At 47.5% G+C, this 27,281-nt stretch overlaps 1 protein-coding gene across 10 annotated transcripts in view; it reads left to right on the top strand.

The window, feature by feature from the left end:
* Positions 1–27,281, top strand: part of LOC144144358 (pleckstrin homology domain-containing family G member 5-like) — a 609,370-nt gene that overhangs the window by 475,246 nt on the left and 106,843 nt on the right. For all 10 annotated transcript variants that reach the window (XM_077675777.1, XM_077675773.1, XM_077675771.1 and 7 more), the window contains one exon: positions 15,789–15,886. In XM_077675777.1, coding sequence (XP_077531903.1) covers positions 15,789–15,886 — 98 coding nt within the window. The remainder of the gene's footprint in view (positions 1–15,788; positions 15,887–27,281) is intronic.

Consider the following 27,281-nt stretch of genomic DNA (forward strand, 5'->3'; position numbering starts at 1 on the left):
ATAATGCGCGGTTTCTGATTTACGATTTCTCAGCTAATACTCATCGCTTCAACAAAATTCTTGCGGGAGGAGATTGCTAATACATCGCTTTATTTGGTTACATGTACATCCACGCATCGGCGGAAGGTATTTCAGGACCCCTTTAACGTGTGGTTACCTATAATGTTGAGCCTGACGACGTCCCATCGCGACGTCAAACTCATTGCATGTCGAGCCGCGTGTACCGGTTGGCGACGTCTTCGAAGTCAAATGCCACAACGCATTCACCAGGTCAACCTTTAGTCAGCCGAAGCCGTGAAATCGCAGTGGCGGAGGCGACACGTGCTGGACTCGCATTCCGGAGGACCTGCATTCGATTCCCATCCAATTCCAAATTTTCCGAACAGTTTCTCAACTCATTTACTTTGCTTTTATTCACCTTGTGCCATCGGCCATTTTAAAAGCTGTTTCGCTGCTCGATCGCCGACGCCGGACAGGGGCTTTTGTGCTCAGGGGCTCATTTATTGCTTTCGCAAGTAAAGAACACGAGGAACACCGCCTGATTATCCGTTATAAAGGGAAGAGCCAGAGGAAGAAGACCACTAATAAGAGGTCACACGCGGAGAAAATGACAAGAATCGCGCTGCCCGATTTTTCGGCTCACAATAGTCGAGGGCCTCGAGCAAGGGCTTTGCCATATGCGATCGCTGATTTAGGTTGGCAGAGGGTTTTCGGCAAATGGCCGGCCATTAAGGACCCTGGCACGTTCGCTGCAAGTGGAGAATGAATCGTCCTTATAAATCGCTAAAGGCAGCGATCCAGTAGGGGTCCTCGCGGCACCAGAACTGGGTTGCTGTAGAATGAGGTAACGCGGAAATAAAAATGAAAGCGCCGAATAACAGCTACCACAAGTGCGATGGTGAAAACGTTGAAGTCTTACGCAGCGAAGTCGCGTCTAAATTATTTGCTATGCGAGGTCGCTCTCTTGTAGATTGTTGTTGAGCACTTCATAAATTTTCGATTGTAATGCATGTGCGCTCTGCGCGGATGTAAACGCGCATTTTGACTTTCGTTTCCCCCCTGATGACCACTCGACCCCGGACATTTACGTGCTCACATAAAAACATTGTCTGACGATTATGACACTCCCTAATGTGAAATTTGAGCGCTGCAGCGCGAACTGGAGAATCTTATCGGTGACGGCGCGTACCTGCTGCTTCGGTGGCTCTGTTCCTCAGCTCCAGGAGCACTTCCTTCGCCTCAGGTAGTGAACGCGTCATCGGCGAGCGCATGATTGCGCCCGCTACTATGGCGTATAGCGGGAGCTAGCGTTTAGCGCGCGCTATTCCTTGCGCGTGCCCTAGTGCGCATGCGCAGTCCGCAAAAGGAGGGTTTGTGTTTTGCGGGCCGCGCGCGGCTGGCGCTGGTCTCGCGAAACCTGTTTTCTCGAGACGGCCTGCCCCCGATGGCCGCTGCCGGCCGGAATGGTTCTGTGCGCGCGCGCCTCGCCTTCACCGATGATCTCGCGTTGCTGACAGGTGCCTGCGGTCGCACAGAATACTAGACTGTACTTCACTGTATCGCTGTGCCAAGCCGTACCGAACACAACCCGTGTGGGCGATACCGCAGTTTACCTTTGGTCGCGTTTGTATGGGCTTGTTGCCTTGCGAAATTATAGTTATTTGTTGATATCCTAGATGGCGCTAGCGACGACACTGAGCCTTCTCGCTGGTGGGGACGGTGCAGTGACTTTGGGCATTCGGCCGTTTTTTTTTTTTTCTTTTTTACATGTATTTTGCAAAATTTTTCACCTGGCTTGGACACTTCGGTGTCCACCATATACAAAGGGTTTTTGGCCACAACGATCATCATCAGCAGCAGGACCACGCTATTAGCGGAGCGTTGCTGGCGCACTACTAAAAGCGGGGTTAGTAGAAAACGTTTTAGGAGCGCAAGCGCAATATTTTGCGCGCGCTAAACGCTAGCTCCCGCTATACTAAGACTCTCAATGCGCGTCGCCGCCGCCGCCGCAGACCACGTCTCTCGCGGCCATGGCATACCGTCCTCCCCCTCACACTTTCGCTATACTTTCGCCAGTGTGTGCGTGCTGCTCGAACGGGACCTCGAGAGACAGCTACATTGATAGTGAAACTTGAACATTTCTTGGATGTACAACAACTTATTAGTTACGTCTTTCCCTGTCCTCTTTTCCATTCCCTGCCCACAGGGCTTTTTAAAATAGCCTCCTCTCTTCAATAAAGCCATTCATTCTTTCCTTCTCGCTCTGTTAAGAGAGGTGGTTGAACGGCGGAAAATCCCCTGGAAACTTCCGTATCTGTACCGATAAAATGAAGTGCCTTACTGACGGACTGATTGCTTCATCAACGCCCAGTCCAGACGGCGCAACCCAGAAACTTGAAACTTTCGGAGTATATTTTTCTTTGGGCGTAGGGGCTCGTTAAGGCGGGATTTTCGGAAATTATACCCCTAACAATGAAAAAGAGGGAAATTGTGCTTTCCCAAATTCGTGATTATCTCGCTCACCCGCTCAAATATGGAAGTGCTTTTTGGTACTTGGCAGTTCCCGCGAATCGTATGAACTCCTCCGCTACCTCCTTCCGTATGTTGTTACGCGTGGCATCACAAGGGAGGAGAAGGGTCTTCATGAACCCCGCACTTATGGTCGCAAAAGAAAGCTTCGAGTTAGAATCACATGCAGTATACGCAGTCCCGCAGCTGTGTTTTTTTTTTTTTTTTTTTCTTTTTCGTCGCCGCTTTCTTCCGTCCCACGTCTTCTGCGCTCTCTGCGCACGAACAACTTGGTCATTCAGCAATTTTGTGCCCCGGTGCGAGTGCGTGTAGGGAGAAAAATCTAGGACTGCAGCCGAAGTCCACTGTCGTTGTCGTCGGCGGCGTCTTTGCCCCGCCAGTTTGGCGTACTTCCAGCCTTTCACCTTATTTCTTTATTCTGCCGTGTACGCGCGGCCGCCTGCTCGCACACAGCCGTCCGCTATCTTCTTCATCGACCGTACAGCTCCTCACGCGGTGCGGTGCGCGCAGGAGCCGAGAATTTATAGACGCGCCCCCCATAAATCGAGCGATCTGTCGACTCCGAAGAATGCACCCGCGAATCGTTTTCTCGCGCGCGCGTTGGTATATGGCGTCTGAGAAAATTCTAATACGAAAGTACACGATGAAAAATAAACTTGGGCGTGTAACTTGTATTTTTCTCTCCCCTTCTCCTTCAGTGCCTCTCGGGTCTAGGCGCTCCTTGCAATGACGATGGCTCCTTTCAAATGGGTCTTTGCGACTTCCTCTCACTTAAAGTTTTTGAAATTTTGCCCCATCTTTATGTATACCAGTTGTCACGATGTATTTTCGTTCACAGACGTCGGAACCCAGAGGCCGTTTTTACCTTCTCGCTAGGAGAATGCACACACTATGCATTGTTACGCAATATGCGCGTACAGTTTTATAGTTGCTGCGCGGGTATAGGGTCGTTGCATGACGGAATGGAAAAATTCGTTGATGCAAACGGTTGAACTCTGCGCTGTCGAGCAGAAACCTGACGACAGAAAAAAAAAAAAAAAAACACTCGCAGATCGAACGCACATGTTCGTATGAATGAGAAAACCTTCATATAATGTTTGTGCTCAAGTTCATAGTTCTTCAAACCTACATCGCTGGGCATGCTTATGAAATGAGTAGACGAAATGTCTAAGTATTTCTCACTGGCGCTTCGTTGTCGTAACACTCACTGGTAATTCCGAGTTTATGATTGATTGATTGACTGATTTATTTATTTATTTATTTATTTATTTATTTATTTATTTATTTATTTATTTATTTATTTATTTATTTATTTATTTATTTATTGATTTATTTATTTATTTATTTATTGATTGATTGATTGATTGATTGATTGATTGATTGATTGATTGATTGATTGATTGATTGATTGATTGTAGGGTTTAATGCGCCGACGCAACGCAGGTGATGACGCTCGCCCTAGTGGAGGGCTCCGGATTAAATTTGGCCGCCTGTGAATATTTAACGTGTGCCGAAATCTTGTACACACGGGCTCTTGCTTTTCGCCTCCATCAGAAAAGCGGCCTCCGCGGCCGGGAATCGAGCCCGCGTCCTCGTGCTCAGCAGCGCAACGCCTGAGCCACTGAGCCACCGCGGCGGGTGGTTTATTGTCCAGGCACAGGGGTTATTGTTTCTCAGTTGTCACGAGTAGGCGGGGGCAAGAGCGCCAAACCCGCTAAGAGATGCTCATGCGCGCAGGCTCACCTGTCTGGCTTCTTTTCCTTGCTCTTATGCACGCGTAGGCGTAACTATTCTGGGTGATCGCGTTAGGCACCGTAAACGAATACGAATGCGCAAACCCCGAAGAAGAGCCCAAGGAAGCTTCGGTTGAAAACTTACCCGTTAAAAGCTAAGTGCGCTGCGAAGGTTTGCATATTTTACTTGCGTACGTCAGTTGCTGTGTTGTTGCTTGTTGGTTGTAGCTGTTGCTCAGCTTGTGTGCTCAAGGAAACGAAATAACGGGAAAAACGTTACGTGAGAGCGCCGCGTTCTCGGAACCAGAACAGCCCTTTCAGGAGGTCGTGGTTCGGCTCCCGGACGCCGAGGGGCTACATCTCCGGTAGAGGAAAAGAACAGGGGCTGCACAGTGCACGTGATCTCGGCGCACGTCAAAGATGACGTGGTGGACTGCAGTCCTCCACTACAGCTGCGTACGTGCTCCTGAATTGTTAAAGCAAAGCTTTACTACTCCCGTCCAGCGGTTCCGCCACGAATGCGCACGTTCACCTTTTGGCCGCGGACACACCCTTTGAAGCGCATCACTCGACTCGCCGGGCCCGCCGTCGGTGCTTCGCACAGGGCCCCGTTTTCAGTCACTAGCGCGGAGGCCAGGGCGGATGCGGCCGATCGGCTGATCGCCAGCCGACCAACCGCGCAGCCTCCCACGTGCGCCACTGGGTCGTCTCGGGCTACGTGACTCGCCTTGCGCCCGGCGAAGAGGAACGCCGCGTTCGCCGAGAATGAAAGCGAGGCCGGGCCTCCTTCCGTGAGCGCTGCGCGGGACCGAACGGCTTTGAGCCGTGGTCGGCAAAACAGCTTCCTTAAATGTTAACCAAGCTAAACCGAGACTCCACCAGACTAAGCCAAGCTTTTGCTTTGCATATCCAAGGTTATCTCAGCTAAGCCGCAGCCATTTTTTAAACCGACAGCGATGCGCACACGTTTGAAGCGAAGCTGGCTGCAATAATTGGTCATTTTCAAAAGAATTCTCAATGCCGCAATAGGAGAGACTAACTTCCCCTACTCTCCTTAGTGTATTGTTCATGATGCCACGACAATTGGACCTGCACAGGTCCAATTGTCGTGGCATCATGAACAATACACTAAGAGACCTTAAACTAAACAGAAGAGAATTACCTCCACCTCACCCTAACCTAGACAGGCAGCAATAAGTATTACTTAGACAAGCACAGACTAACACGACATGCACCCCACCTAGACGATATCTTTTCTCTAAAGGAAGAGCACAAGAACCACCAGTCTGCAAACACTGTGGTGGATATCCTAACCAGCAACATGTCCTATGGGAATGTCCTCACACTATTCCCAGCATTACTCACTTACACACACCGACGCAGCTGTCATATCCCATTGACCCAACCTGGCCGACTCTCGCCTCTACCTTAGAGGAGCAGCTAGCTCTAGTGCAATACATCAAAAACGCACTAGAGCCGAGTTCAGACCTGTAATTGGGTTGTCTGAACTGCCTTTGGTTCTAAATAAAGCTCTCTCTCTCTCTCTCTCTCTCTCTCTCTCTCTCTCTCTCTCTCTCTCTCTCTCTCTCTCTCTCTCTCTCTCTCTCTCTCTCTCTCTCTCTCTCTCTCTCTCTCTCTCTCTCTCTCTCTCTCTCTCTCTCCTTTTTGTAATTCCTATGCACCAAACACTGTCGAAGCGTAGGAAACCGCAGACGTGATGCATTCGCATCTTGACACAGAGTAATCAGGACGGGGCACAACGAATGGATAAATGACATCACGAGCGCTGTTGTGAGATGAATTTGTTCCGCGCCGCCTGAGGATCTTCAGCCTAAATGATGATATAATCTATCCAGAGTTTACACGCACTGCCGGAGGACGTGCTGCGTAAGAGACCGAGTGAGGTATGGGCCACACCGCTCGGCAGTCCCGCACAAAACGCAGTTCACTAACCGTCTAAATGAATCAGACTGCCCGCAGACACAAATGGCCGTTATGGAGCCCCATCTGTATTTTATACGCGCTATCCGTCTTACATGCCGACACATTCGCGAAATACCGATCAATTATCCATTTTTATAAAGAAATAAAGCTGTGGGGGCTCCTAAGTTTTCTCTTGTGCTGTGAGGATGCTTGCGTATATGTCTTCTTGCTGAGTTAGATATACGTGAAGGGAAAAAATGCGCTACAAAAACAGGAAAAACATAAAGAAGACGCACCACGCAGCGCAGACGAACCGATTGAGTTAATTTCCACGTGCACAAATAATTTACAGGATTCCTTTGTCCTGCAAAAAAGTATACATCGGCCAAACTGGCAGATGTATAAACGACAGGCTTCGTGAGCACAAGAATAGCGTTCGCAACTCGATCAACGGGCATCTTGGCATTCATTGCTGCGATTGCGATTGCTTACCATTTTTAAAGAAAACTCGGGTGTTCGCCAGAAGCCGTGACTCGCTCCCGCGGGAAATAATAGAAGCCCGGGAAATTGTGCGTGCGGGTGGTGGATTGCATAAGTGCTGCTTTACTAATGATGGTAGGTAAAGAAATCGCATTTCCTGATGAGGACTGACCTGTTGGAGGGCGCATGCGTGTCATGGTGAATGTGTCTCTATTTCTTTTACTTTTTCTTATTTTATTTTTTCTCGTTCCCACGTGTCTACATGATATTAGTATACACGCGCGTGTAAACAAACTCAGTCTTTTTAGTCTGCGCTGTGTGGTGTGTCTTCTTTCTGTTCGTCCTGTCCTTTTTCCTTCGAATTTTTTCCATCATGTCAGACTAACTAGCCCGTCAGATTGCTTTGACGAGATGTACGTGTCAGAGCTTTTTGCTTCCGAGGGCCACGATGTCGCGAAGCACGCAAAGACAATAACAGGCCTTGTTTAGACGTTTCAGCTGAGTTTGATTTGCAGTAGTTCTCCTTAAAGTAAGGCTGCAGCAGGAGTTCGACGGCGCTTTTCGGCTGGCCTTTAGACGACGTGTATGCAAACAATGATGCAGATGTCGTTCCTTCCATGGATAGCGCAATTGAATAGACGCCGAAGGCAGAACTTTGTCCTCCGCTTCTGTCCACGCTGCTCCGGCGACGATGTTGGTCTGCGCGGAACTGGGGACGGCACGTTTTTCGCCGACTGCACCAGCAACGCGCTAGTGATGCCCTCGCTTCGAATACGGGACAATGAAATTCGCTGATTTTCGGTGCTCTAAGCAAGGTTTCTGCGCCTCTGAGGTCGTACGCGTGCAGGTCTCACTCCAGCACGTGCTACGAGGGTGCTAGGAAATTAAACAAACTGCCTCTTTCAATTAGCATTTAAATTACACCTTTCCGGACGTATGTTTGTAGCTCAAGAACTGCGCAGATTTACATAAGCATGTTTGCAGTGAGCCGACCACGGCGAAAGCTGTCACAAGGGGGTACAAACCGAGGCACGTGTCTCAGCCGACACCGTCAGCAGAGACAGCCGCCTCGAAAGAGTCCCACACCCTCGGCGGCCTTCCGTTCGACGTTTAGACGTCCGCCTCCCGCGCCATCCCTTTGCGAACGTGTGATCGCGTGCAGAAGAGCTTCGCCCGCGCGTCCCGTACGGCTCTTTTTGTACATTGTATGCCTCGAAAGAGTATTCATTCCGCTTTATCAAAGTCATCATTGGCACTTCCATCGTAGAACGCTCCGTCGCTCTCCAATTCAAAGAAAAAGGAGTTGAGTAAGTGGCGCGCGAGTTTGATATCGCATACCGTTACACGCGGGTGGTTTCAGTGCGCGTCTACGCTCGAGAGGGCTTTTTTATTCGAGCTCTCAAGCTCGGTTAACTTTCAAGGGCACCAGATTCCCCCCCTCCCTCCCCCTCCGTCGTGGAGGGCCAGTTGATTCCGCGGAGGACGCCTATCGATCCCCCTCGCGCGGATCAATGGCTGAGGTGCGTCGGCAGCGTTTGACGTGCGACGCGGTGCGCCATCGCAAAGGGCGCATCTGATACGGGGGCCCCGACTGCGGGGCGCTGGGGGTAGCCCAGCTGTGGCTGCGCGTGAGAACGCCGACCGGGGAAGAAGTTGCGAAGTTTAATTAGCGCCTCGTCCTGCCGCGTACTCGGCCCCTACCTTGTTCCTTTCTCCGTGGCCTTCAAACTTTTAATCGCGCGAAACTGGCTGCACACGGCTCAGAATGCCAATGCACCAGCGCTTGCTGCCGAGCTGCAGAGATGGACCTTCATTAATAGCAACACTTGGGTCATTCCACGCCAAACGTCCCAGGTCTTGCGCTCGACCCTCTAGAATTTTTCTAAAAAAAATTTCTCTTTATTATCGCGTTCCAAGAAAGCTCTGGTTGTGATATTGCGCGCGAAAAGAATGTTTACTCCACGCGACAACCCTTTAGAGATGCGGTGTTTGCCAAAACTGCGTCAACTTTGTAATTTTTTTAACATCCTGGACAAGATGAAAAAAGGAAACTATGGTCGTGGCACTTGTGTTTCCTAGTATCTTCGGGCAATTCAACTGAAGTGTCATTAAATTGTATTTTCTCTTTGTTTTTGCGAAAAGAATGCAGCAAAAATGGCGCAATTTCAACAATTTTTGAAACAATCTTCCGCTGCGTAAAGCAAAACGAAAATATTTTCGAAGTGAGACTACTTGGTGTACTTTATTATAAAAATATTTTTTGAGCAGTCAAGTAAAGCCTTTTTCGAAAACTAAACTCCAAATCCTGCGAAAAACGCAGTGTTGACACAGATTCGGACGTAAATTTCGCAATGTGGCAATCCTAATAAAAATATGTGCGATAGTTCGTTAAGCAGACCGTATTTTGGACCTTATTGCCACAAAAAATGACAATTTTAAATTTTGTTTAAAGGAGCCGTGAAGAGAAAACACAAGTTTGGTTTATTCAAAAGATTGCCTCGTTAGAATTATACTGACACCACTTTTGACGTAAACTTCGCTCAAATAAGCTACATAATTAGAAGAAATGGAATGGCCATGCGACCCACTAGCTCATTTCCCGCAACAGAACCTATGATGTCACATGTGACATCTCTGGGATTGGCGGAGGGCGGCAAAAGCAAACGCGAATCAGGCAGAGCTTATAAGCTTGCCGAACGAGCTATTTGTGCTTAAATTTAGGGCACATTCTTTTCAAAGCCGTAAGAATGGTGGGACAAACAGTGGAAGTTACGAAAGCACATGTAAACAGAAGTGCCGATGTGTAGTGCCGATCCTGGTACTGCGCGCACTATGCTTGCTTTAGCTGCACACGACTGCGGTGACTGCGGGGCTTTGGGGTTGTCTCAGACTACACTTGCCGATTGACGCAAGGAACGGTGTCTTACGTGACCATACTTGTCAAACGGGCACTATATTTCACGAAACAATTATTTTCTCCGTGAACAAAAACAAGCCAGGTTTAAATACGGTCAAAAACAAACCAAAGGCCACGGAGAAAGAAATTCTTGCTCCGTGCCAAAGGCAGAAACGGCTTGCTACGGTATGGTGGCGCCATCTAGGTTCACTAACGGCAAACAAGGCCTCCCAATCTGCTGCAGAGTTACGTTCTCTAGAAAGACCATAGTAGAGCGGTCGGTTCCTGTGATGTCATTGCAGATCACGAAAATGCACGATTTAGCGGGAAAATCAAAATTTTAACTTAAATTAATTAATTTCTTTGTGAATAAAGCTTCGTTTGCCTTCGGACAAGCGCTGGGGCAATATAAAACAAGAAATCTTTCGAATAACACAAACTTGTATTTTGTCTTTATGGCTCTTAAAGCGAGAATTTTTTTTCTTGAAATTTGGTTCTCAGGCGTACATAAGCGACCTTATGCTGGCATAAAAAGGAGCTTGAAATGCTTCTGACTTTGGCGGATCATCTAGTATAAACTTCAGCCTGTGGCACGAGAAGCGAAAAAGTCGGTCAGAATCGCGATAAGGGAGATTTTTCTCACGTGAAACTCATAGTCCAATAATGCGTGTCCATCTAGACTCAAATGCTTTTTTAGTGGTTTGAAAATTTTTACGATGGACCTTATCATCGGGTTATGCCGTACTTTCAGCTGTGGCCGTTAGTTAAGCTTGACTGTGACGAAATACAGACCACGTGCGCGGTACAGACACCGGGTAACTGACTCGGAGCACCGCAGTACTGCGCCCTCAAAACACTATAGGGGCGCGATTTGCTTACAAATGCGGATTCTTATTGCCAACTGGGCATATGTTCACCTGGCGCTAATTCTCTTTGTAACTGGCCAATAAAGCTACGGTACATGCGTTGTCATCTTATCGAGACGTAAGTGCACTCGTGTGCAGCGCACAGCACGCTAAACGACAAAAATATACAGGGCCACGTTCGCGATACTGCAGCCTATTATTCCATTTTCTATCGTCCCATTACGCAACTGCTGCGACGAAACAAAAATGAACAAAGGGGGAACCTTAGCGAAGGGTTTTTCCGACAAGTTTGCATAAGAGCCGTTCATTTACTCGTCTACGCCGGAAGCGGCTGCCGTCCGCGGAAGGAAGTGCAAGCTCGAACAGAGGCTCTGTGATGTCGCTAGCATCGAGAAAACCTCGGCGCAATCTACCAAGACCGAACAGGAAGTCACTGGTAAATGGGTGCTTCGAACATGAAAAGGCCGGCAAAAAAAAGAAAAGAGCCGGAGGAGAGATGTGGGCCCGCAAAGCGGGGCACAGTGGCTAAAGCGGCATCGTTCTGTTCTAAATCAGCACCACCATCACCACCAGCACCACCATCACCACCAGCACCACCATCAGCACGAGCCACAGCAGCAGCAGAGCTCCCTTGCTTCCCTTTCCAGCCGAACAACTCGAGAAAACGGAGCGCCTGCCACGACTCCCGCTATAACTAGCGCCGCCGGCGTCTCGGCTGTCTTGCGGCTGTCAGTGCGCGCTCGTTTCCGCCGCCGCCGTTAGTTGCGTCACGCTTAGTGCGGACGTGCATTAGCGGGCGTTGAGGGCTCGAGCGCATACATGTTCATCGTTTAAGCGGCCCGCTCTCATCGTCACGTCCTTTGTTCTTTCTGCCGGTTGCACCAACTCCGCTCTATAGTGGCCGTCCCGCCGGCGCCGAACGCGGTGTCTGAAGAAATATTGCAGCGACCTGAACATTTTGATGTTGCCAGAAAGAGTGTAAAAGAGAAAAAGACTTCGTTATTGTGAACAGAAACACAAGGAGAATGATAACTTCTGAGACGACGCTTGATTCGGTGCCAGTGTATACGCCCGAATGAAGCGTCGTGGGGGCTGGCCACGGCCAGAAAAGTGACAAATAAAGGTACAGGTCTAACTTGCTTCAGGGACAGTCCGCTGTCGCTGATGTTGTCCGAATAACCTGAACAAGTGCCCAGCCCCACACGTGGCGCAAAAGGAGGGCCACATATTTGATATTTCTCTTTAGTGCTTATAGAAAAAAGGACGCAGTAAGAGGACAGAAGAACGCCAGTGCAACGGACGGCCCCGTACGTTGTACTCGTTTTCTCCTATCATGTAACTGCACTGTCTTCTTTTGAACTTCACGTCATGTTTCTGCTGTTCTCCGCCCCTAGGCGACACGATTTACGCCTGCTGGTGGACCTTCCTCTCTTCGTAATGATCAATACATACATACATACATACATACATACATACATACATACATACATACATACATACATACATGCATACATACATACATACATACATACATACATACATACATACATACATACATACACGCTTATGGTCAAGAGATACAGAGTCAAAAGGTCCAAAGAGTCAAAAGATCCAATAATCGCGTGACAGCCGAGTCAAAAGATCCAACGGGTCAAAAGGTCTTAAGAGTAAGAAGGTCCAACGAGTCAAAAGATCCAACGAGTCAGGAGATCCAATGGGTCAAAAGGTCCAATAATTCCAAAACCGCGTCAGAAGGTCCAACGAATTATGAGAACCTTCGGAGCCATGGCTAGGGTATGCAATTTATAGACTACGTCATTTTATTGTTTGTTTTGGCTCCCATGCTCGAACTTTCGCTTCTAAAATGTAGAAGACATGCACTTGGCGCTCCGAATTAAGCTGTGGCTAATTTGAACGTTATGAACAACACCATTCATCAGGCTTGTTTATATTTCTCATTTTTTTCTTAAGCTGTTATCTTCTCTCGTTCTTCTGTCATTGGATACATTAGAATAATTTGGTAGTTATTGTGTAGATGAGCTTCAGTGCTGTCAACGAGCCACGACCCCATGTCGCTCATATTCGGCTACGCTGCGCTGACTTTTATGATTGCTGTATTCCGGACAAATGTTCTTGCATCTTGTTAATCAAAGTCAACATCCATCAAATAAATGACCATTATATGGCTCATGTTTATACACCCACAAAAATCAAGAGTTCGAATATCAGTGCTACATTGCTACACTTTGGGAAGCTCGTTACTGGGTTTCCAGGCGATCCGAGTTTACGCACGTCATTATAACCTGAAGCCGCTAGTTGCAGTTTGCGTGCCTCTTCTTTTCTTTCTTTTTTTTTTACACTCTCGATAATGCAGTGACAACCCCTGCTTGTGCGGCTTCACTTCCATAAGTGATTTTCCCCTTTTGTGCAGCTAAAGAGGTACAGGCGGTGGGGAGCTGATGATGACATTGGTCTCGGATAAGAGCAAAGCCACGGCCAAAGTATGCCCAGTATGTTTCGAGGAAGAACGCCGAAAATGAGAGATGACCTCTCCTTTCAGCAAATTAAATCTATGTATATTCCAGAAAGCATTAAAAATTCCTTTGGGTATTTAAAACCACAAACACACTAAACAGCGATGTCCTGGAAATGGGGGTGACGCCGAAACGGAAACGTGCGGCGGGGTAGAGAAGGTGCCCTTGGTAACGCATTCGTAATAAGGCATTATGTGCGTAGCGTCATAAGCAAACAGAACAGCACATGGATGCAAAATGCCAAAAAATTACAAGTTCTTTGTGATTGAGTTAGAAAGCGACTGGTTCCTATCGCCTAGCGAAGGCGATCAATTACGCAGCTGTTATCACAGGTACTCGAAAGTGGAAAAAAAATGTTACCTTCACTGATTTTTTAACAAAGATATGGTGATAATAAGTCGCTAGAAAGAAAACGATATGTGCAACAATAATATTATCTCGAAGCTACAGTTATTCCGGCAACTATTCCGCAGATAAATAGTGCTTCATTTGGTAAGGCCGCATAACCTTTTCACTACGTTAAAATAACGCAGAATTGCGAGCAAGATCACGTGTAATAAATACGTAAGATTTTTGTGCCTGCAACTGCCACGACGCACATATCTTGCTGCCTAAACCGCGCGATTGAATTGGTTTTTGTACCGAAAGCTCCGTGTACCTAAAGGCCCTGAAACCGAAATGCCCTATACTGAAAAGAACGGAGCCAGTAAACTGCATTGTTAATGTGCGCTAACCATTGAGATAATTTCCCATGCCCGTGACGCAAACGTGTTTTTGTATGAGAGCACCATGCATATACTTGAAAGAAAAACTAGCATAATGCTCGGAAAATGGTGCTTAGAACGAATGAACACGCTCCTTGTAGGAAACACGAAGAGGCAATGGAACTATAGTCTTGACCCTTGGCAACCAAAAGTGCGCCAAGTGGAGGCCCATACAGAGACTGGATCACTTGACTGACCTTAGCCGCGTCAAAAGGTAGAAGTCAGAAGGTCTAATATTGGACCTTTGACTCGTTGAACCTTTTGACTCGCCTTAGCCGCGTCAAAAGGTCCAATACGAGTCAAAAGATCCAACGACTCAAAAGATCCAATGGGTCGAAAGGTCCACAGTGAGTAAAAAGATCCAAGGAGTCAAAAGATCCAACGCGTCAAAAGATCCAATATTGGACCTTTTGACTTGTTGGATCTTTTGACTATTTGGATCTCTTGACTCGGAATCCATACATACATACACACATACGCACACATGCATGCGTACATACATACATACATGCATACATACATACATACACACCTACATACATACATACATACATGCATACATACATACATACATACATACATACATACATACATACATACACACATACGCACACATGCATGCGTACATACATACATACATACATACATACATACATACATACATACATACGTACACACATACGCACACATGCATGCGTACATACATACATACATACATACATACATACATACATACATACATACATACATACATACATACATACATACATACATACATGCGTACATACATACATACATACGCACACATGCATGCGTACATACATACATACATACATACATACATGCATACATACATACATACATACATACATACATACATACATACATACATACATACATACATACATACATACATACATACATACATACATACATACATGCATGCATGCATACATACATACATACATACATACATACATACATACATTAGTGGCTGCTAGCCGTGCTCATCGTTCTGACCTGTTTAATAGTATTCTTGAAGCTTTGTTTCCGAGCTCTATTTGAGCAGTGCAAGTGTCCGCGTAACTGGGCTGCACGTAAAGGATAAAAATACCTCTCGATAAAGTCTCAACCTAAAACGTCGCAGGTCAAAGAAAAGGAATTACAGATATGGGTCGCAAGTCCAGCACTATACTTTGCCTAGAATGTGCCGGCGGTTTTTTATGCGTAACCATAGGAGGATAAAACCGACCGGGTTTCTTTCTCAGTGTAGGGCGAAAACGGGGAAGCAAACCCTCCGGAACGGGGGCTGAACTGGCACGGGGGCGCCTGCGCAGTGGGAAAGCGTGGCATCAGCGACTGAGCGCCGGCGCGCGGGCCTCGGAACGGAAGCACGCTGTGTGCTAAAGGATGGAACCGCGTGGGGTGGCGTTGGGCATGTGGGCACAAAATGCAAACATTTGACCTTCAACCCTAGGAGGGCTCTCCCTTTTTTTTATTATCGCGAACACGGCAGTTTCCCGGTATGTTTTCTATGTGCATATTTTTCAACTAAATGCTTATGCAGTATTTTGCTTTGCAAACCCTATGATAAGGCTTGCACATTTAACCCAGCAAAACAGGCGCCAGGGGTCGGAGGGTCATGGGAAAGAAAACTGCTGCAACAGCTTTCCCGAATCAGAACGCGTTTCAGACCTTGCGACACTGTTTTCCGCTGAGAATCTTAATAAGCCGCGAAGTATCACTGTTATTATGCCATAATTTCTTTTCTAATTGCATTTCCGCCACCCACCCCCCTCAAAAGAAAAGAAAGAGAAACCTCTTCCTCGCTTTGCTAATCAACGTTCCCTATTATGAACCCAGGAAATTTCAGTGTTCCGGTATGATGGGGATTAGCGTGAGGACGTCGCGTGTGTGCACAAAACTCTCTGCGAGATCAGCGTTGCGTGGAAGAACTCATTTGCACGCATAATCAGCGCGTTTAGTTGTCGTCATTCGTTGTCCTCTCGCGTTCGCAACCGACCAGCCATATCGACGCGCGCTCGCGCCCTTTGTTTGCGCAGGCGTCCAGCCAAGAGTACCTGGGCGTCACAATCGAAGACGACGTCGGCGACATCCAGCTGCTCGAGTCCCTCCCCGCGGTCAAGGGCGTCGTCCTACGGTGAGTGCTGCTCAACCGGCTCGGTACATTGCGCCACAGTTTGTATGCCGAGGAGCAAGCGTTGCGGGCAAGCCGACGCGGAAGAAAGAAGAGCTGCGAAAAGAAAAAAAAAATCCAGTGCCCGTCGACTCTATGAAGGCGCATGACCAGCGAAGCAATGTTAGGTCGTCTTGGCGGCTAATCTTTTAGTTCCGCTAAAACAACAGGTACAGCCTTTTTCTGTAACCATACTCCCTCCGGTAATGGGCATGCTTCACTGTGCAACAGACATTGTGGAAAAGCCAGCTTACAACAGCCAAGCTTACACCAATCTTTTTAAAGCCGGCTTCAGTCTTAAACACAAGTAGATTGCTGAAAAAATGTTTTAAGGGGTAATATTAGCGTCTTATATCCAAATATGAAGCCCTGTGACCTTTTTTGTGAATTTTTGCTACACTGGAAACGGTTTTTTTGCGGCGGAGAAACCTGCTCCAAAGGGATCGTGAAGCGAGACCGCACCCGACCGTCGTCAAGCTCAGCCCTAGAACTGTTTCGCTGTTGCGGAAATGGCCGGGACAGTTTCTGAGTGCTCTGAATGGTGAGGCTATTCCCATTGCTGCGGCGGGATGGGTCGATTCCCGGACCATACGAATTTCTTTGAAAGAAACCTCGTTCACAAGTTTTTGTATCCCCTAGCTGAGTGCTTCGGTAGCAATACGGATAGTTGGACGGGTTAATGGTACACATTTAGCATAATGACTGCGCAAAAGACTTCGGAACGCGAGGTGAAAGCATTCAACGGCCTATGGAGGGGGAAAAATGTGGTTGATTCCTCAGTCATAGGAATCGGTAAAACACGAAAGTGCAATGTACAGCGAAATCTGCAGCTGAGCATGATTTGCGGCTCGGTGGCTGTCTTGTAGGTGTGCTTGGCGAGCGACGTCCTGCTGGCGGGTCGCTTCGGCAAAGGCGTACTGGCTTCATTTCCGTGACAGATATGACGTCAATGAAATGTTGGTGTATCCCGGCGTAAAGCACTTTCGTGTTAAAATATAATACCCGAAAACGAACAGCCCTAAGTATAACGTATTGTTTGGTACTAAAAGTTGCTTCCCCGCAAGAAGACCCTGTGTGCAGGGGTGCACCCTTTACAGGCCGCTTGCTTTGTTGTACTGGCGTCACTTCCGTGACGAATATGACGTCAGCCAAATCATTGCGTATCCGGGAATAAAACACTTTCGTGTTAAAAATCAGGAGCCCTTCCACTCTGTGAAGGTGGATCACCAACCAGCGAAGCTTTTTAGCGCACGACATTGAGGTGACGCAGAATTTAGGTGAAAGGCATGAACAAATTCATTTCTTTCAAGTGTCGACGGCGCTCATATCCAAGTAAGAGTTTTGAGTCTCGGACATGGTACATACACGCAACCGTAGCCATAAATCTTGCCGTGGTTGAATGCGATGAAGCCTAGTTTGTCGAGCGAAAGCTAGGTTTTCAGGCAAAAGGCGCGCAGTGAATGCGCTAACAATTGCACGGCAAGACAAAGCACGGACGCTGCTCTGCGCAGTGCGCTGTAGGAGCGAACGCACAGTGAAGTTTGATACAGGAAGAGATGTTACATCAGTGGCGTTCACCATCACCCACTCACAAGACAACGATCCTGCGTTCCCTGAGAACGACGAACCTGGACAATAAACTATGGATCGAAATAATCTAGGGACAATCACTGAACTAGGTCGTCTCCTGCCCTGATGCTGGTCACACCTCTCAACGGCCTGTTTCTTAGAACTGTTTTCTCATTTCTGCCTCCTTTCCCATTTTTCGCGTGCACGATAACAAAATGGGGTACAGTCTGGTCGACAGCGCTTCCTTTCTTGTCGTTTCCCTCGCCATATGACACGCTCTTCCGAATGGCGTTGCTCTTCACACGTGGCAAGGCCCTCTGTACTCTGTCTCGCCCGCACAGCGCTCTGGCGGGTAATTTTGAATAACTGCGCCTTTGGGTTCATGTCGACTTAATCCTGATGAGCCCAAGGATGCAGGCCGCGGCGGCTGGTGTTCACATGGAGGCGAAAAGCGAAAACGCCCGTGTGACGAAATTAGTGCGCACGTTAGAGATTCCTAGGTGTCAAAATTAATCCGGGGCCGTCCATTACGGCGCGCCTCATAGCCCATATACGGCTTCGTCGCATAAACCCCCCCCCCCCCCTAATTGAAACAGGTGCAGCTTACAGGCTTATAGCAATTCTTTCAGATGTGATTACTGTGGATTTTTTTAGTGTAATGCAAGGAATTTCTGCCCAGCTCCAGCTAATTATGAGGGCGAAAGGTTGCAATGTGCTGAGTTTCAAGCTTTTCACTTTGCCGTAGTACAACGTTCCAGAGCCATGGAAGCTGCCCCATGTAAATGTATGAGCAGTAACTTTTAAACAACGAATTACACAAAAGTTAAAGATGTGCAAAATATTTTTGCAGTTTTCGTACCCACGTCGACTTTCCGCTATGTGCAAAATGTCACTTTCTTGCAACGATTTTACGAGGTTCCTGAGAGGTATGAATTTTGAGCGAGGAAGCTGGGGATGCAAAACGTGCACTTTCTCCTTGCACGCGCAAAAGTACAAGTTGGTCGCAGCCACGGGCGCGAGACGGCTTGGATGGTGTTGCATGCAGCCGGTGTTTAGGCCGTGGGTAGCTACAGTGTCTCTTGTCGAAACGTGTCCGCCTTAATGACACAGCGGGAGCAACGACCGTCTCGGCTATGGGCTCCCCGCTTTCAGCGCTGGCTGGCGACAGGATCATTACGGGACGGCGTCAAGACTCTCCCCAGAGCGGCCTTACTTAAGCGCGCTACCAGCCGTTTTCACACGGCAGCGAGTGTTCCCAGCGACGCGCCGGCACAAGTTAAAAACTTAAAGGTCGCTTTAATTGGCGCTGCCACCTTTTTACAATCTGTGCGCGGGAACACTTTACGCGCGACGAAGAAAAATAAGAACCTGAACGACCTCGGGTCATTGCTCAGAAAGTTTATACATGCGTCTACGATGGGGCAATCGACTTCCCGTTTTAACCTTCCAATCTATCCTAACGCTGAACTGATGATAGTTGAATCGGAGAAGATGCGATAGCGAGCCTTAATGCTTAATCTTTTTTGTTGTTAAAAGCAAAATCTCCATCATATGGCGTTTTTTTTTTAATTTTTCGTCGCTGCAGTGGAAGTGAGATCGGCGCAACGGAAGTGGTCGGGTAGGTTTTGGTAAATGTGAGATTTTGAGTAAATGTGAGGTAGTCTGTCATTGTGCAGTTTCTTTCGGCAACCGCGGGGTAGAGGAGGTGTAAAAGGAGAAAAACCTTATCACGACAAAAAATCAGGTGTCGTTGATGTCCCGGGCCAGGTTCACCCAATCCAATTTGTCCACCAGCTGGTCCAAGGCTATCCAAGCCCGCCATGTTGGAAGAGGGGGTGTGGGAAATTTTCTAGAACCTTACGCTAATTTAGGACACTGCATTTTCTCCTGCCCTATTTCAATTCAGTCTCCACATTTTCCACGCGATCTGGTCAGAATATTCATGTTAACTAAGGCACTTTCTTGCCATCATACTTCGAGGAACGGAAGCTTAACGAGATGTTGCTGCCGCAATTATTCACCCGAGTAATCGCAGGACGCCACTACGGCCTAGCACCAAAATTGACGTGCACGCCCGTTGTCGTTCCTCAGCCTCAAATACGTTCACGAGAGATTCGCTTGGTGTGAGGATGCGTCACGATGTCCGAACATCCCGAAAAGAACTCGTTCATAACGGAAAGGGCTGAAGACTGCGCAGCCGGGTATCGTTCTAGTTTCGTTTCGTATTGACTTTTTGTACGTTTCTCTGGCACGCTGTTTCTGGTGACTCAGCGTAAGTGCCCAAATGGACGCGTGTTTAAACAAGCGAGGCGTGCGTGGGAATCGATACGAGGAGGCGCGCTGGCCTCCCGCCAGGCAGGCGTTTAAGAAAAGAAGGGGTCGCAGTTTTTTGAGCAGCTTTGTTGCGGACACAAAACTGAATTCCCCACAGAGTAAAAGCAAAATATTCGCTCTGCTTTGCTTGTGCGGGGGCTCCTCCGCCGGACCAGCAGAAAGCGAAACGGTTGACAGTAAACGCTCCAGACGTGCCTCTGTATTCTCTTTGCTCCCCTTTTGTTACTTCCCGCACCTCCTGTTTACTCGCAAATGGTCTGCTCGGCATGGCAGCGTTTTTTCGTTGTGCAAATTTGCCCATTTGATTCACGATGAAGGAGGAGGGAGCCGGGCAGCATCCCTTGTACGCTGTCTGGTGTCTCCTGTCACAGGGAAGGAAGGCTCTTCCCAGAATCGCATAAGATACTTGTGCCCGTCGCTCTGGACAGACTGTGGCGCGCTATTCTGTCAACGCTGTATCGACGCGAGGCTGCAGCTTGGATTCCCTGGCGCCGCCAAAGTGTGTTTTCATTCGCCTGGTAGCAGCCCGTCGCGACGCGGCATGTGCGCCCCCTCCCGTCCGCATCGTTTCTGACTCGAGGCGCCAGTGCGGCGTCCCAAACCTTTCCTATTTAGTTATTGCTATTATCATTGAACACAATATAAGAGAACGCGAAAAGAGAGGGAAAAAAATCTATGCCTGGAAGTTGCCTGTCTGGCTTTGTCTGGCCAAATTTGTTCTGTCTAGCCTGGCTCTGTCTGCTTCATTTTGACGCGTTAAGTACGGATCAGTGGAATTTTGTCTGGGCTTGTCCGGCTTGGTATGTTTCTTTTAATCTGGTCTGGTCTGGTCTGGTGAGGCCTCGCTATCTTGATCGATTGGCGGTGGATGGCATGCGCGGGTGCACTCTCGATTACGGCATCATGTCGAGTCCCCAGCAGCGCTGTGTGGGTTACAACAACGTATCATGTATAGGACACATGGAAAGGGGAGCCAATTACTTTGCTGTTAAAGGGGAGAAAACATACATATTCGCTTTGCTCAAAACATTGTCGTTTCACACCTTTTTGTAATTTCGTTCGGTGAAAATGTATGCTTCTATCGGAGAGAAGTTTGCATTTAAAAAGACACACATTAAATTTTTCGCATTCTAAATAAGCCTCACGGCGTACTCGAGCATGGCCGTTCGGCAGTGATGTGACTCGGTTTTTTCTTGATAATTTAGGAGTTATGGAGTCACTGGCACCCACAAACAGTTTCACCCACAAATAGGCTGCAAGGGCTTTTTTCCCTTTGGTGAAGGGTGAAGAGGAATTCACAAAAACTAGCAACCTCTTGGTCCGTAAACGTTTTTTCGCGGCTTTGCCCAAATTTATTATGACGTTTCTTAACGGGATAGTGCCCAAACCTGGACAGTCGGGACACACTGACAACATGTCAGCGCTGTCCGATGAAAACCTTAAAAGTAAAACCAAGCATGTAAAAAGAGACAGGGGTTCCTTATTGCAGAGGAAAACGCTATGAGCTGCTTTGCCCACGTGCTACTGTGTACTAAACTGGGGAGTGGGGAAAAATGCATTTAATCTAAAGAGAAAGTAGATGAAAAAAAAAGGGGGGGGGGGGAGAGAAAAACTTCAAAAACCAACAATTAGTAGTGTCATGTTCCGGCGCATTGAGTAAAAAGTAAATTGTCTGCCCTTCCTACAACTGTCGTACACATTGTCGTAGCAGCGCCAATGTCCTCAATGTAGCAAATGATGCTGCTAGCGCCTTGGGCTGAGCGGGAGAAATGGCCCACGTATCAGGCCTAGTGCAAGGGGTTCAGAAGAGAGACTTCCATCTTGCATCTCTAGTGATGCATGTTCAACGGTTTCCTGCGAGCCACAACAATACCAAATAGAAGTGTGGCCTGCGCAGCGCAGTTTGTAAACACTGCGTTAAGGCGCAGTGTATGATTCAGCGTTTCTTGCAACGTATCATTTTTACCGGAGAAAGTCCTCCCTCTGTTCCTAATTTGTGGGCCCCTGCGAGCAGCCTCGTCCACTTTCTAGTTTCCCGAGGTACGAGAGAGTCCTCGGAGCGTTTCACTTCTGCCAGTGTCAACCTCAATGCTTCTACAGTAAAGTCCGTTTATATCGAACACGGATATATCGAATTTTTGTCTATATCGTACCCTTGAATAATTCTGGTAAAAATTGCACGCATTTAAAACTTTTTATATCGAACGCGATTTCGCTCACAATGGATATACAGTCAAACCCGGCTATAACGAACCCGGATAGAGCGAAGTATGCTATATATCGAACAAAAATATTTCAGTTACGGAAATACATGGGAAACATATTCCTTATAACGAAGTTCACATCCGATATATCGAACTCTGGGCCCCTCGAAGCGCATCGTGGGATTCGCCGGGCCCGCTGTCGGCGCGGCGCACAAGGTCCCGTTTTCAGTCGTTCTGCTCAACTAGCGGCGGCGGCCGTGACGGGAGCGGCCGCTCAGCTGATCGGCAGCCGACCAAACCCGCAGCCTCCCACGCATGTGCCGCTGGGTCGTGTCGCGCTATGTGACTCATCTTGCGCCGCGTTCGCCGTGAAAAAGGAACGCCGCGTTCGCCGAGAATGACAGCGAGGCCGGGCCTCCTTCTGTGAGCGTTGCACGGGACCGAATGGCTTTGAGCCGTAGTTGGCAATACAGCTACATCAAGGGTTAACCAAGCGAAACCAAGGCTCAACCAGACTAAGCCAAGCTTTTGCTTTGCATATCCAAGGTTAGCTGAGCTGAGCTAAGCCCCAACCAATTATATTCTCAGCCAATGTGTCGTCACAATAAATTACGCTTAGTGTGATCGTATTTTCGCGTGACATAAATAAAAGACTGCGAATCTTCGACTTCACCGTGATGTAGCTTTTCGCTGCACGAAAATCGGTGGTCAATAAATTTAAGGATCCGAAGTTGCTACAACAACCTATTGGGATTAGAATCCGGTAGATTTCCTGCATGTAGTTCCTCTATATAACAAATCATTGTAGCATATATCCTGATATAGAATATCGAGTAACACTACAGTCGGGTAAAGTTTCTCTATAGGCTTCTCGAAGGGGGCATATCTGAGGGGACCTGTGTAAAGGAACTCTGTGATGGTGATGACGCCTACAGTCCTGACGAAGACAACAACTATGATGATGATGATAATGATAATGGGTAAACGCTTCTCCTTCAAATCGGGTTGATGTCAATTGCCATTTCGCCTGCATAAGTTATTCATCCATTGCGGGTTGTTGTTTTTTTTTTTTTTTTTTTTGGCTATAACATGCTGTAAACCACCATTATGATGTAATTGCTTTATTTGAAATCTAGTTCTCGTTATAACTATGATTTACAGTATCGTCTTTCTATTATGCACTGAAGCTAACTGAATACGGTTATAACGGCATTCTATCGGCCCCTTCATGTAATAGAATGCTTTGTTGGGCGTCACAGGACACAGAAACACAGTCAGGTTCTTCCCCTCTCTTCTTTACGTTCGCCTTGCTGGTTGAGCGGCAGATGGATGCCGCTGACATGGGGAATGAAGACGAACTCGTTATCTGCTGGCACCTTGAGGATCAGACAACCACGACATCTGAGAGAAGAGAGTGTTTAATGCGTCTCCTGCTCTATTTAGAGTGTATTTACAAGAGGTTATATAGGCTTTCTAAACACAAAGGATTCCCTGCAGTCCAATCAAAGAACAGCACTTCCCCTTTCGTGAACTTCCCATTGGCTGCAGACGAAATGTCCGGTCCGTGTTCCTTCCGGCCAATTATCCGATGCACAACCGCCTCTCTCAAGGCGATCATTCGTCGCTTGCGGTCTTGCACGGTCCTTGCCTCATTCTTCGTAATTCACAGGGTCACCTCGAGTTCAATGGATCCTCCGCAATGTGGTGCGCTTTCCCATTGTGGTGCAAACATCACACCATTATCACGCCACCTGCGAAGGCGTCATAACGCACACGTGCGTGCGCTGGCATTGTCGGCCACGTAGCTCCGCGCGATCCGTTGGGATATCGTATGTCCATGGCCGCTCGCACGAGTTCCTGGCAGAGCGAGAACACTTCATGTGATGCCAGGTTCAGCGTGGTTCGGCTCTGATCTCCGCCTCGTGGTCGCCGCCGCTTGGTCGAACAAGGTACAATGTATAGGCAATGATGAAACCGCACATTCTTCAAGTGGTTGCGGATGTTTTCGAACCCAACAGGCACAGTAGACGGGACGAGCGCTCGTCCCGTCTACTGTGTTTCTGTGTCCTCGTCCTTTGCGCTCGTTTTAATTTTTGAACCCTTCATGTAAATTGATATCTTGTCACAGGTTCCTACTTTGGACACTTTTGTGGCGTCTTTAGAAACGCCGAACTGGTTGGTGAGATCGAGTACAATTTTGGTTTAAACTTCCTCAAGCGGTACTGTGGAAATATAGCAAAGGAAGACATCCAGCAGAGGAAACCGGCAAACTATTTTAAGACCGCTGAACAAATAGAGGGTTCTGGCCGAGTAAGCGTGCTTTCTTGATTTGCTGAATCCCCGTTCGTTAATACGTTTTTGGGATAATGTTTTGTTTTCTGGTTCCGGTGAGAAATACATCACCGCAAATGCAATGCATTTCTTTCAATTTTGGTGGCGTCGCGATGTTACAAGTTAGCTTAAGCTGTCAATTGCCTTATCGCTATAACTTGGTGCTCTTTCGAATTCTCAGCGTGATTTTACGTTTCGAGTGCGGAGCCCATCCATACGGAGCAGCCCTTTTTAAGGTTGCGCCGTAGCACAACGCGGCGCTTACGCTGTTCGCCGCAATGACATCACGCGTCGTGGGAAAACAGTGGAAACGAGTCATTCCTAGCTAATTATATTCATTCATTCAGTCATTCATTTTTTTTTTTTTTGAAGGTGGAGCTTGGTAATCTAAGCTTCCTCGATTCACACGGCACTGTGACAAACCATGATTGGTGTCCGAATGCGTGGTCTGATCCTCGCTTGGGAACTGGGCGAAGCTGAGAACGGAGCGCTGTTTACCCGCCGCGGTGGCTCAGCGGCACTGTGCTCCTGAGCCCAGGGCCGCCGGTTCGATCCCAGCCGCGGTCGCTACTTTTCAGATGCAGGCGCAAAGCGAGGACGCCAGTGTGTGGAGATCTCTGCAAACGTCGGATATCTTCTCCACATGGTCGAAAATAACGAATATATATATATATATATATATATATATATATATATATAGGAAATGAATAGGAAATGAGGGGCTTGTTGAAATAAGACAGAAATAGGGGTTGGCAGTCAAGAAAACCTCGGAAAGCAAAGGTGAGGATGTGGTAGGTCATTGAAAGAGGTAAAGAATTTGGAAAGAAAGAAAGAAAGTGTAGAAAAAATGCCCGCCAGGTGGGATATATATATATATATATATATATATATATATATATATATATATATATATATATATATATATATATATATATATATATATATATATATACATATATATATATATATATATATATATATATACATATATATATATATATATATATACATACATATATATATATATATATATATATATATATATATATATATATATATATATATATATATATATATATATATATATATATATATATATATATATATATATATCGATTCTCAGAACTGGACAAGTATTCGAGCCCTTCACTCTTTTCTTTCCGATGTCCTTCGATTCAGTACGTCCGCAAGGTACTTTGCATACACAGGAGAGGTTATGTCAGGCTAGTTTAGGTAAAGCCAAGAATGAATGGGCGCGAGCAGTGTGGCCATTGTGACGTTTAGCACAAGCGTCGCGCGATATGCTGCCCGACAGCGTGCCAGTGGGCAGTCTCAACCCGCCACACGGCGACTGTCGTGAGTGCCGGAAAGCGGCTGGAGACGTGGCCAGCCTTTGCTCTACTTTTCCAGTTGATAGCATAATGAAGCGCATTTGGCATTAAGCTTGTATCCTCTCTCATAATCTTTTTAGCCGTTAGATAGATCGCTTCTGTTTCGTTCGCTGGGATACGAGTGCGACGGGTGAAATGAATCACTACGCGTAAAGAAAACGAAATAAACTGCAACCCTGAAACATTGCGTTGCTTCCTTTGTTTGTGCCTGGGGCCAGCTGTACCTTGTTTGCTTCGTCGTCCTCGCGGTGCTGCATAGCGCCCGCTCGCGCAATGAACAAATCCTCTTCGGTGCTCGTTAAAATCTCCCAATGGCTTCACTTCTATCCGATTTATCTTCGTTCACAGCTTTGGCAGCTTCTGGACTGCTTTTCGTGCGTCTCCCACGGGGCGAACTCTCGGCGTTCAGCCTCTAAGCAGCACCTACTGGGGACGACCGGCTTGCATCTTTTAGCGGCGACACGGAACAGCGCTTCTGGCGGACCGCGCCGGCCGATCGGGGGGCATCCTCTAATTAGCCGCTCGATAACCCTGCCAAGCCTCGGCCGCGTTAGTGTGACAACAGCCCGGCCGGCTCTGTGCGCTCATCTGGCAGGTAATTACTCTGAAGCCCGCCTCCGTCACTTTGCTTGGAGAGCGCGGCTTTGCGGCCTCCCATTCAGCGCTCCGTTGGACGCTCCATTTAGGTCACAAGGCGCGGTTCCAAAGTTTTTTTTTTTTTTTTTTTGCATTTTTCAACCAGCTTTCTATATCAAGGTGAATAGAGGCGCCGCATCGCGCACCTACGACTCGCATTTCTGCTTGTTCTCTCAAGCTATCCGCATTCCCAACGTTTAGCCTCTGGCGGCAGGATGGCAGTTGTGTGCGTACTAAAAGGCACCTGGAAGACATTTTAAAGATGCAGGTTCCGGAGTTACTTTTCCCCTTTGTTATAGTGGAAAGCTTTTACTTGAGATCTCTTTGGCCTTCCTATTTCGTTCCCGCCGGGCCACGAAGCTACAATTTCGGGGAGCTGCATCCTTGCCGATAAGCCTGGATTTACTACAGCTATATCTACTGGTTGTTTCAATGACTGGGGTATGGTTTTAAACAAAGAGAAAATCGTGTGTCCGCATAACCCGAAAAATAGTACTGTGTCAGTACGAATACAAGCTAGGATCATCACCATTGCATGGAGCAAGCCAACAGTTATAAATACTTAGGTGTTTTTTTTCTTCGGGCTGTATAGCAAGGCGTTAAGTCCAAGCAGTTCTCACCAGCAGCGCGCCTAATTTGAACGCCGGAGTGGTTTTTTTTTTACTAGCGTATGCTCAAGTTGTCTGTTTGTAAATTAACCCAATACAAACCCGTTGAAGGGTTTTGATCACCATACTAGGAAAGTTAAGCGACTGCCATTCTTTTTTCTCATTTTTTAAGCCGGCCGGGCCCGCTTGGGTTCAGATTTCATTCGGTGCTGACACAACGCAGAGAAATTATCAGGATTGGCGGTGCTCGTCATGCTGTGCAGACCTCGTCGTTAGAGGCCGATCC

Source organism: Haemaphysalis longicornis, unplaced genomic scaffold (genome assembly GCF_048455015.1).
Source record: "Haemaphysalis longicornis isolate Haplotype H1 unplaced genomic scaffold, Haemaphysalis longicornis Haplotype H1 scaffold_7, whole genome shotgun sequence".
In the NCBI taxonomy this organism is placed as follows: domain Eukaryota; kingdom Metazoa; phylum Arthropoda; class Arachnida; order Ixodida; family Ixodidae; genus Haemaphysalis; species Haemaphysalis longicornis.